The 12,179-nt window shown below is 41.1% G+C and overlaps 1 protein-coding gene across 1 annotated transcript in view; it reads right to left on the reverse strand.

The window, feature by feature from the left end:
* Positions 1–8,081: 8,081 nt before the first annotated feature.
* Positions 8,082–12,179, reverse strand: part of LOC141273492 (uncharacterized) — a 123,270-nt gene continuing 119,172 nt past the window's right edge. The window contains exon 8 of the mRNA XM_073685394.1: positions 8,082–10,340. Within this exon, the coding sequence (XP_073541495.1) occupies positions 9,863–10,340 (478 nt within the window). The 3' untranslated portion in view covers positions 8,082–9,862. The remainder of the gene's footprint in view (positions 10,341–12,179) is intronic.

The raw sequence follows: 12,179 nt of genomic DNA on the forward strand, positions 1-12,179 counted from the left end.
AGGCAGAATGAACAAAAAAATAGCAATTTATAGCTTTATTCTTCGGGTCAGTATAATTCCAACAATACCACATTTATATTTTTTAGGTTTTGTTGCTTTTGCACAATTAAAACTATCTTATAGAAAAAAATAATTATTTTGCATTGCTTTATTCTGAGAGCTATAACTTTTTTATTTTTCCACTAATGGAGTTGTAAGGTGGCTTGTTTTTTGCGGGATAAGATGACGTTTTCAATGATACAATTTTTATTTACATTCTTCTTTTTTATTGCGTTTTATTGCAGTTTTTGTTCGGTGGTATGATAATACACTGTGTTCCAAATTATTATGCAAATAATATTTTCTCAGATTTTCCCAAATTACCTATATGAATTGCAGTCATTGTAATTCTCCAGTCAAATAACTATGATCTTGCTGAAAATGATCTTGCTGCGGAATGCACGGTGGTTCTTTTTGAACCATGGAAGGAAGTGCTGTTTGAGAAACTCAACATACATTATGGAGTTCATCTTTACCCCTTCAGGGATCCTAAAAGGGCCGACAATCTCTCTCTCCATGATTCCAGCCCAAAACATTACTCCACCTCCTCCTTGTTAGCGCCGTAGCCATGTTTGCATGGGGTGTCCATCAACCAGCCATCCTCCACTCCATCCATCCATCTGGACCATCGAGATCATTTATTGCATGATAATGCCCCGTCTCATGCTGCACATAACACATCTGCATCTCTGGCTGCTATGGGCATAAAAGGGGACAAACTTATGGTGTGGCACCCATGCTCCCCTGACCTCAACCCCATTGAGAACCTCTGGAGCATCATCAAAAGGAGTGTCTATGATGGCGGGAGGCAGTTCACATCTAAGCAACAGCTCTGGGAGGGTATTCTGTCCTCATGCAAAACAATTGAAGCAGAAACCATCCAAAACCTGACAAATTCAATGGACGAGAATAATAACCTGCTAATGCTTATAATTTCAAAAATGACCATTTTTTTTGTTCTTTATTAAAATGAAAAGGTTGAAAACTCTGCTGTGCATAATAATTTGGAACATGCATTTTGAGTGCAGTTTGAGTTTTTTATTTTTTTTAAAAATATCATAGGCAGTTTGTACAAAAACCTTTCAATTGTACTCTAATAGTTATTTGACTGGAAAATTACAATGACTGCAATTCATATAGGTAATTTGGGAAAATCTGAGAAAATATTATTTGCATAATAATTTGGAACACAGTGTAAAGCATAGTTTTTTGCTTTGTTTTTTACGGTGTTCACTTTAGGGTTTAACTGGTGGGAGAGTTTTATAGGTCGGGTCGTTCTAGACATGATGATACCCAATATATATTTTATTTTTTTACATAAATAAATGTATTTATCGGATGAAAACTTTTTCTTTTTTTCTTCTTTCGTGTTTTTTTTTACATTTTATTTTATTTATATTTTTACTAACTTTTTTTTTTTTTTTTAACATTGTCCCAGGATGGGACAGCAACTTCAAAGTGACAGATCGCTGATCTGATACTCTGCAATGCGCTGATCTGATACTCTGCAATGCTTCTGCACTGCAGAGCATCAGATCAGCATCTGACAGGCAGAGAGGAGGCATCTCAGCTCCTGCTCTCTGAGCAGGCGCTGACAAGTCACCATCCTGAAGGACCCCAATGCAATCTTGGGACCGGGAATCACCATGGAGACCATCAGCATTGCGTTGTGCTGATGGGTTCACAGTGGGAGCCCACTCCCGCTGTGATGCCCCGTGATGTTGCGGTCACTATTGACAGCGGCATTAGAAGGGTTAAACGCTTGCTATTGGTGATAGCACCGATCGTGGGCGTTGCTGCAGGGTGTCAGCTCTCATAGAGCTGACACCCGCATGTGATCTCGGCTGCACTCAGCGTGAGCCTGCACGATCACTGCGCTGTATATATACTGCTCTTCGTGGTAACGGAGCACCCACAGAGCAGTATATATATGGCGCATGTCTGGAAGTGGTTAACCCCTTTACAACCCAAGGTGGTTTGCACGTTAATGACCAGGCCAATTTTTACAATTCTGACCACTGTCACTTTATGAGGCAATTACTCTGGAACGCTTCAACGGATCCCCCTGATTCTGAGATTGTTTTTTCATGACATATTGTACTTCATGATTGTGGTAAAATTTCTTTGATATCACTTGCGTTTATTTGTGAAAAAAACAGAAATTTGGCGAAAATTTTGAAATTTTCAAAATTTTAATTTTTATGCCCTTAAATCAGAGAGATATGTCACACAAAAGAGTTAATAAATAACATTTCCCACATGTCTACTTTACATCAGCACAATTTTGGAACCAAAATTTTTTTTTGTTAGGGAGCTATAAGGGTTAAAAGTTGACCAGCGATTTCTCATTTTTCCAACAAAATTTACAAAACCATTTTTTTAGGGACCACATCACATTTGAAGTCACTTTGAGAGGTCTTTATGACAGAAAATACCCAAAAGTGACACCATTCTAAAAACTGCACCCCTCAAGGTGCTCAAAACCACATTCAAGAACTTTATTAACCCTTCAGGTGCTTCACAGGAATTTTTGGAATGTGGAAGAAAAAAATGAACATTTAACTTTTTTCACAAAAATGTTACTTTAGACCCAATTTTTTTTTATTTTCGCAGGGGTAACAGGAAAAAAATGGACCCCAAAATTTGTTGTGCAATTTCCCCTGGGCACGCAGATACCCCATATGTGGGGGAAAACCACTGTTTGGGCGCACGGCAGGGCTCGGAAGGGAAGGAGCGCCATTTGACTTTTTGATTGTAAAATTTGCTTGAATAATTAGCGGACGCCATGTTGCGTTTGTAGAGCCCCTGATGTGCCTAAACAGTGGAAACCCCCTAACAAGTGACCCCATTTTGGAAACTAGACCCCCCAAGGCACCTATGTAGATGCATAGTGAGAACTTGGAACCCCTAGGTGCTTCACAAATTGATTCGTAAAAATGAAAAAGTGGAAAAAAAAATACTTTTTCATTTTTACGAATCAATTTGTGAAGCACCTAGGGGTTCCAAGTTCTCACTATGCATCTAGACAGGTGCCTTGGGGGGTCTAGTTTCCAAAATGGGGTCACTTGTGGGGGAGCTCCACTGTTTAGGCACATCAGGGGCTCTCCAAACGCAACATGGTGTCCTCTAACAATTTGAGCCGATTTTCCATTCAATTTGTTAGCGGACACCATGTTGCATTTGGAGAGCCCCTGATGTGCCTAAACAGTGGAGCTCCCCCACAAGTGACCCCATTTTGGAAACTATACCCCTCAAGGATTTTATTAAGGTGTATAGTGAACATTTTGAACCCAGAGGTACGACACAGAATTTGATAACATTAGGTCATCATATTGAATAAGTTGTCATTATTCTTGAGCGCAAGTGCTCGCTACTTGAGTTTGCATCGGGTACTCAGGTATGCACCATGTATCACGGGTGCTCAAGTGAAATGCTCGAGTCCCCGCCCGCATGTTTCACGGTTAATAGACACCCCCAAAAAAACATGCGGGGATCGCTCGTGCATGGCAGGCAATCCCCGCGAGGTTTTTTTGGCCGCGAAGCATATGGGGCGGAGACTCGAGCACCCGCGATGCTCAGTGCATACCCGAGCACCCGATGCAAACTCAAGTAGCGAGCACTTGCGCTCAACACTAGTTGCCATATCGTCATCTTTTTTTTTTGAAAAAAAAAAAAACAACCCCAACCCTAACATTAGCACAACCCCAACCCCAGCCCTAGCGTTTATTTTTTACGCCGTTCCTCGTGCGGTATAAGTGATGAGATTACTTTATTCTTCGGGTCGGTGCGATTACAGCGATACCAGAATCATATTGGGTTTTTATGATTGACAGCTGTCACACACTAAAAGACACATTTGTAAAATCTAGTTTTTGCATCGCCATATTTTGGCCGACAGAGTCATGTGACGGCTTGTTTTTTGCGGGATGAGTTGACGTTTTTATTGGTGCCATTTTCAGGCTTGTGACATTTTTTGATCGCTTTCTATTCCAGCTTTTGGGAGGCAGAATAAACAAAAACCAACCATTCAGGAATTGTTTTTTTTTTTTTTTTTTTATTCTGCTCCGGGTGTGGTAAAATTGATAAGGCAGCTTTATTCTTCGGGTAAGTACATCTACAGCGGTACCACATTTATATAGTTTTTTATGTTTTGGCGCTTTTACACAATAAAAGCTATTTTATAGAAAAAATTATTTTTTTGCATTGCTTTATTCTGAGAGCTGTAACTTTTTGATTTTTCGGATGATGGATCTGTATGGCGGCTTGATTTTTGCAGGAGATGACATTTTCAGCGGTATCATTTTTATTTATATTCGTCTTTTTGATCGCGTGTTATTCCATTTTTTGTTTGGCGGTATGATGATAAAGCATTGTTTTTTGCTTTGTTTTTTATTTTTTTATTTTTACCGTGTTCACTGAATGGGTTAACTAGTGGAACAGTTTTATAGGCCAGGTCGTTACGGACGCGGTGATACCAAATATGTGTACTTTTATTCTGTCTTTGTTTTTTTTTTCATAATATTTATTGATGGGTACATTATATTTTTAGTGGAATATTTTTTTTATTTATTTTTTTATATTTTTACAATTTTTTTTTTTTTCACTTTCTGGGAGTTTTTACACTTTTTTACTTAGTCCCACTGTGGGACTTTCACTTTTTTTATTCTGATCGCCTGCACAGCATAGGGATGGAGCACCATCCCTGTGCCATGCAGGCAGTCAGCGCTGGACAGGGAGAAGATAGTTTGGAGATGCACTGCGCATGTCCAAACAATCTTACTGCTGTCTGGTGACCCAGATGTTGTCATGACGACATCGGGTCATCATGGCAACACCCGGGAAGCCGCGGCAGACAGCGTTGGAGGCCGGAAGAGGAGGTGAGTATACCGATCACTTCGATCGCAGCATTGCGGGGGTTAATGTGCTGGGAGCGGTGCGGGACCGCTCCCTGCACATAGTACCGGGTGTCAGCTGTGACAATCAGCTGACACCCGGCGGCGATTGCGCCCGCACAGCCTGTGTGCGCGCGCGATCGCGATGACGTACTAATACGGGTCAGGCTCTTAAAGCCCAGGGCACTGACGCGTATTAGTACGTCATGGGCTTTAAAGGGGTTAAAGGGGGTTGTCCCACAAACAAACTACATTTTAATTAATAGATCATGGAATAAAAATAAGCTCCACAACTGGATGTGTTAAAAAAATGTTCCTGAGCCGAGATAATCTTATCAATGTGCCCCTGGTATGTCACGTGTAATGTCTGTGTCTGACCGGGCTGGACATGGTATGATCATACCACATCTCCTGAGCAGGAGAAGAAGCAAGAGTATACAGACATTACAGAAGAGGATCAAAGCTGATTATTTTTGCAAGGTAAAACATTTCATTGCCTGTTTTTAAGCAATGTTTTACCTCAAAGAAAGAATCAGCTGTTATCCCATGCTGTCCTGTCTATATACTCTTGCTTTCTTCCTCGCCCAGGAGATGTGGTATGATCAGACCGTGCTCCTGCACAGACAGACACAGATATTACACAGTGCACAGCAGGGGCACATTTATAAGATTATCTTAGCACAGGAACTTTTTTTTTTTTTTTTTTTTAAACACATTCAATTATGGAACCCATAATTATTCAAAGATCTATTAACCCCTTCATGACCAGAGCATTTCACGTTTTTGCTCCCCTTCTTTCCAGAGCCATAACTTTTTTATTTTTTGTTCTATATGACCATGTGAGGGCTTATTTTTTGCGGGAAGAGTTGTACTTTTAAACATCACCACTGGTTTTACCATATCGTGTACTGGAAAACAGGAAAAAAATTAAAGTGCGGTGAAATTGCAAAAAAAATGCAATTCCACAGTTTTTTTTTTTTTTTTCTTACCACGTTCACTGAATGCTAAAACTGACCTGCCAGTATTATTCTCCAGGTCATTACGAGTTCGTAGACACCAAACATGTATATGTTCTTTTTTAAGTGGTCAAAACAAATTCCAAAGTTTGTTTAAAAAAAAAAAAATAATGGCGCCATTTTCCAAGACCCGTAGCGTTTCAATTTTTTGGCATCTGGGGCTGGGTGAGGGCTTATATTTTGCATGTTGAGCTGATGTTTTTATTGATACCATTTTGGGGTAGATCCGATGTTTTGATCGCCCGTTATTGCATGTTATTGCAATGTTGTGGCAACCAAAAAAACGTAATTCTGGCGTTTGGAATATTTTTCTCGTTACACAGTTTACCGATCGGATTATTTTTTTATATTGATAGATCGGGCGATTCTTAACGCAGCAATACCAAATGTGGGATTTATTTTTTATTATTTTATTTTGAATGTGGCAAAAGGGGGGTGATTTAAACTTTTATATATTTTTTTATATTTTTAAAAACATTTTTTTTTTTACACTTTTTGCTTGCTTCAATAGTCTCCATAGGAGACTAGAAGCAGTAATTACCTGATCGCCTCTGCTACAGAGGCAATGAGCAGATCGGCTCTATGCAGTAGAAATGCTCCTGTGCTATTAGCGCTGACCACTAGGTGGCGCTCATAGCAATCTTTACATGACAAAAACAGGGCTCTGCTGCAGACCCCGGGTTGTAATGCCCACGCATCGGTGACCAGCGATCACGTAACTGGGTCAACGATGGGCGGGATAAGTGACACGCTTCCGGCGCGGCGCTGTTAAATGCTGCGGTCAGAGATTGACAGCGGCATTTAACTAGTTAACAGCCGCGGGTGGATCGCGATTCCACCCGCGGCTGTTGTAGGCACAAGTCAGCTGTATAAATTAGCTGACATGTGCCCGGTTCAGTGCGGGCTCGGCGCCGGTGCCCACGCTGAACAGGGAATGCCGACGTGGTGCATACTATTACGTACCACTTCGGAAAGGGGTTAAAATGATGATTAAAATTAACTTGGTTTATGGGAAAACCCCTTAATTATTTATGGCAAAACCAGTAACAGAGTCAGGGTAGTGGACAACGTTTTTAAATGCCAAAGATTCGAGAAGAATCAAATGTGAAGTGACCAGGAACCCATTATCCTCCAGTGCTGTTATATTCCAAAACGGTTACTTCCCTAGAGTGCCCAGAAGTACAAGATGTTCAGTGCTCAACGATATGGCCAAGTTATGGAAGGATGACACCCGACCAGCACTGAACAAGAGCCAGAAGGGGACTGGACCAAAAAAGATCTGAATACACATTTTTCAAAGGTTTTATGGACTGATGAGATGAGAGTGACTCTTGACAAAACAGATGGATGAGCCCGAAGTTTTATCAGTAATGGACAAAGATTGTCACTGGGCACCTACATGATCCCTCCAACTACGGGCGCCCTAGTCTATCCCTGTCCCCCAGATTACTCCTGAAGGTGGAGACGCCGGGTTCTCATACCTATTTATGCTCCTAACTTAACCCTTATCTGTTCCCTCCCCCACCCAGGGAGGTGAAGGACTGAAGTGTATAGAAAAACACTAACCAGACCAACAGGGTTTACAGACCGGGATGAAAGAAAATTACAATCATGCAAATACACTCTACAAAACAACAGAGTGGGAAATACAGGAGGTATAGGTAGGTGAAACTGAATGTGATAGGATAAGGGAAAACAAGAAAACCAACTCCGTGCAGCAATTTCCAGAAAAACTCTTCAACTTCCAATTCTAAACACAGAGCTTTCTCGTTCACCACCAAAACGGCAGTGATCAGCATATACACCAGAGGGGAGTGGCCAACACAGAACAGCTGAGACAATTCAGGATATCAACTGAACTGATTAACCCTTGCCATAACAGCAAGGACAGCCTGCACAGTTTAACAAGATGGTGAAGCAGTTCATGTAACCAGACCCTGCAATCTACTAGCCCCTCTCTGTCGCGGTATCCCAGTGACACAGACCTCCACTGGAGGTGGGGTACTGCTATGGGCTGGTATTATTAAAGACCAATTAGTTGGATAGGGCTGAAGATGGATTCAAAATCAACTCCCAAATCTACTGCTAGTTTTTAGTCTGCACTTTTAAGAAAACCATGATTATTATACAAGACAATGTTCCATCACATGCTCTGAAGTTGAGATGGGAAAATTTCCTTTTATCAATTAGTTGCATAATAATTCTGCACACTAATAGTTGCCCAATAATTATACACGCACATATATTCTCCCAAGAAAGACAAAACCTCACTTTTATTTTCTTACATATTCAAGTTTATTAACCTTCTGGATTGACCGACAGCACTGTAGTTGTTCAATAATAAAAATTATCATCTAAAATACAAATTGCACACAGTATACACACACAGCTCTGTGGACTGTATCACGCGACTGGATTAACTTCACAGACTGTATCACACATGATAGGATTAGACACATGGATCAGCGGACTGTATCACACATGATGGAATTAGATAAAGAGCCCTGCTCATTCAGTGTAAACCTTCATTCAGATGTCTGTAATGCAGGAACGTCTGAGTGAGGCTTTACTGCTGCATCATCAAAACGCATCAAAAAAGAGGACTTTATCAAAGATGCATTAAAGACATCTGAATAAAGGTTTACACTGAATATGCAGAGCGGAGTCATTGTTCAGAGCACAGCAGCGAGATGATGTCACTATTGTGTTCTTAGCACTGCAGTGACAGTGGCGGTGAGGACAGGTCAACAGCCTGACATTGTACTACTAATTCCAAGCTCCCAAGCGGTTCTCATTTCTGGAAGAAGTTACCACCGGAGTACTGTTATGAGAGGTGAGAGCAGATCTGTGGAGGTAACTTCTTCCAGTGGCTAGAACAGCTTGGTAGCCTGGTATTACTATTACAGTGTCAGGTTGCCCAACCTGTTCTCACTGCCACTACACAGGAGCTCTTCTCACAGCTGAACACCGCATGAGCGGAGATGGACGGACAGAGATGTTCCAACATTGTTGTTAGACACCCCCAAAAAAAAAAAAAATATGGGGGAATCGTCCGTGCATGGCAGACAAGCCCCACATGTTTTTTTAGGCTGTATAACAGCTGCAAAACATATGGGGCAGAGACTCGAGCATGTCACTCGAGCACCAGCGATACTCAACATACCCAACCACTCGATGCAAACTCAAGTAGCGAGCACTTGCGCTTAACACTAGTCGCCATATAGTCATCGTTTTTTTTCTTTACTTTTGAAAAAATCCCAACACAACTCTAACCTCAACCCTAACGTTTATTTTTCACGCTGTTGCTTGTACCGTATAAGTGATTATACGAATTTATTCTTCGAGTCGGTGCGATTACAGCGATACCAGTTTCATATCGGGTTTTTATGTTTGGCAGCGGTCACACACTAAAAGACGCTTTATTTTTGCTCAATCTGGTGCTCTGCTTACATATTCATATTCTGTATGCTCTTACGACAGGTCACTGATCATTCACTGACCTGCCTCCTATTTTACATAATGCATCTAGTAGTGCGGGCCTAGGTAAAATAGGAGGCAGGTCAGTGAAGGCACAGTGAGCTGTCATAAGAGCATACAGATGGATATGTAAGCAGAGCACCAGATAGAGCGCCCCCCACAGGCCGCCCCGGAGCACGAGCATATCATTATCTCCAAACTGAAAGTAAAGATAATACAATAACCACAGGGCGGATTTCATCAACCAAGGTATCATGTTAATCAGTGTAATGTCGCCCACCTGATGGTGTATTTAGTTTACTGAGCACAATCCTGCTGACAGGTGCGCTTTTACTGTATATTCATTTGAAAGGGATGCTTTCGCATACTGCAATGCCAGACAGTTACTTAAAATGTACAAAGCTGTGGCAAGTGAACAATATGGAATGCCATGCCCTCTTAGTGTTGATGCAGCTGAGCACTATTGCTCTTTAACTGTTCAATTGTTTTAGATAACCTTTTTATGGTGTGTCTCTGTCTCTGAATCTGACGTTGCAGGGTTCTTACTTTCTTTTTAAGTTTCATGGTGTCAGGGGTAAAACGAGGAAGGCTTTCTTCATTGTAAAATGCTGAATAAGTGTGGTCGCAAGCTCTATATTTTTCTGTTTCTTGGAATCCATCTACAACTTTCATGGACCTACAGTCTCCAAAGTTTTGGTGTGTTGCTGTTACCGGTTTTCTTCTACATTTCCTAGCCTTGAAGACAAAAGGTACAGCACATAAGCTTAGTTGGGGTACCAGTATCCCTGGAAGTACAATGTAATCCTTATCTCTGAAATGATCACTGCAGATTCTGCTGGATGCTGAAGGTTTCCAATCACAACACTTAAGAGCTTTAACCCATTTAGAAAGATGCTCAGGACGTTTCATAGGAAATCTGTAAAATAGCAATTGGTGGTTAGAATTCATTATTTTTGCCTCACTATTTCCTTGAAAAATAACATACGCGCAATTCCTGATATCCGGAGATTATGTCCGCTCCACCAATGTCACTTCCGGACCATGAGCCGGTGGGGCGCGGGTGCGTTCCACCGAGGTGAATGCTGGGCAGAATCAGTCCTGCAAGGCCGGTGGGCGCATACGTGCGGACGTAATTTCAGGGCCGGTGGAGCGCAAGTTCGTTCCACCAAGGCTAAAGCCCAATAGTATGGGTGTAATTATGACAAGTGACACGTATCTACAGGCGGTATGTACCAGCATCTGATGTGGGACGTCCCCTGGGAGGTCACTTCCTATGGGCATTTAAGAGCAACCATTTACATGTGGAGCACATGCAGCGTTCCATTGGGTCCTCTGCACGGCATCAGGGTGCAGAACGATGCACGGTCAATCCTCCCATTGCCTTCTCCTGATGAACCCCTAAATAGGGAGGGGGGAAACGCATCGGGTTTTGATGTATGGAGAGAAAAACAGCAAGATAAGTACTAACTGTCTTGACAAAAATATGTATATGGATGACTCTGGGAAGAATGGATCCTGTTTCATATGCACCATATGTCCTATTATGGGAATGTATTCATGCATTATAGGTACTATTAAGAAGAACTGTTTGACTACGAAATATGTTTGCATCATACGTCCTATTATGGATTCATAAAAATGCATTATATGCCCTATTAAGGAGAGCTGCTAAAACTATTTATTTTTGGACCAACTATTAATCCCAGTATTTGCAAGCATCTTGTATTATATACCCCTACCTTTCTATGGCTTTTGTATGTGTGGAGGGGTTGTGGGATAACTTCTAGTAGGGTTATACTTGCTATTTTCATCCCTTTTCACCTTTAGTCTGGTAACCCCTTGAGCACTGCAGAGCTCTTCAGGGACTCATAGGGTCAGTCGATGATGAGCAGGGGTACATGAAACAGTAGGGTTCACATTCGCTGTGAGGCAGGGACTCTGATAGGGCCAGATCTAGGCCCCTTGAGATATATTTTTTGACTATCACTATATACTGTCCCGTCTATAATAAATTGTTTAGTACATGAAGTGACACTACATATTAGTTATGTGTCATTCAGGTAGACACCATGCATAGGTGTATTAGGGACCATTAGGGTCAGTCTACGAGGGGGCACCATTCTCGTGCATCAATCAGGGCGTCGACCCCCGCAGTCATGGAAAGGGGATAAGAGGGCCCAGATAGGGACTCGACAGATCACATATTGCCCCCACTGACCCTTTATATCTAGTCATTGTTTTTACTATCTATTCATCTGTGTGGTGGTATATTGGTATTAATATTTTTAAGAGATTGAATAAAGAGTATTTCAATAGGGTTTTTTTCTTTTGGTTTACTAGTATATGGGCCTCCTTGAATTATCTAATTTTGGTTTGTTTTTTTTAATATATAGATATTACAATGTTGATTTTGTAATGGTATAGAGGTTATTTTTTTTTTTATTAACAGTTTTACATTGAATACAGGTATCCTGTATATGTTGACTCTACAAGAATTAACACCATGAATCCACAAAGTACCCTTCTGTATTTGATTTGTTGTATACTTTTGAGCTGAGAGTTCAATAAAATAAAATAAAAACTGTCTGAAACCTACTGTGTTTTAGGTATAAATTCAGTTCTGTTTTGTAAACTACAATTATGTGGGTCAGTAATATTATGAAATAAAAGTTAAATTTTAATTGGGGATTCCACCGCAGTCAGTTATTTTTGTTTAAGTAGTGGAATCTTGTGAGTACAAAGGTCCTCGTTCAGT

The sequence above is a fragment of the Phyllobates terribilis genome, unplaced genomic scaffold, assembly GCF_046119375.1.
Source record: "Phyllobates terribilis strain yellow unplaced genomic scaffold, ASM4611937v1 Scaffold_1__5_contigs__length_1240528914, whole genome shotgun sequence".
Lineage (NCBI taxonomy): Eukaryota > Metazoa > Chordata > Amphibia > Anura > Dendrobatidae > Phyllobates > Phyllobates terribilis.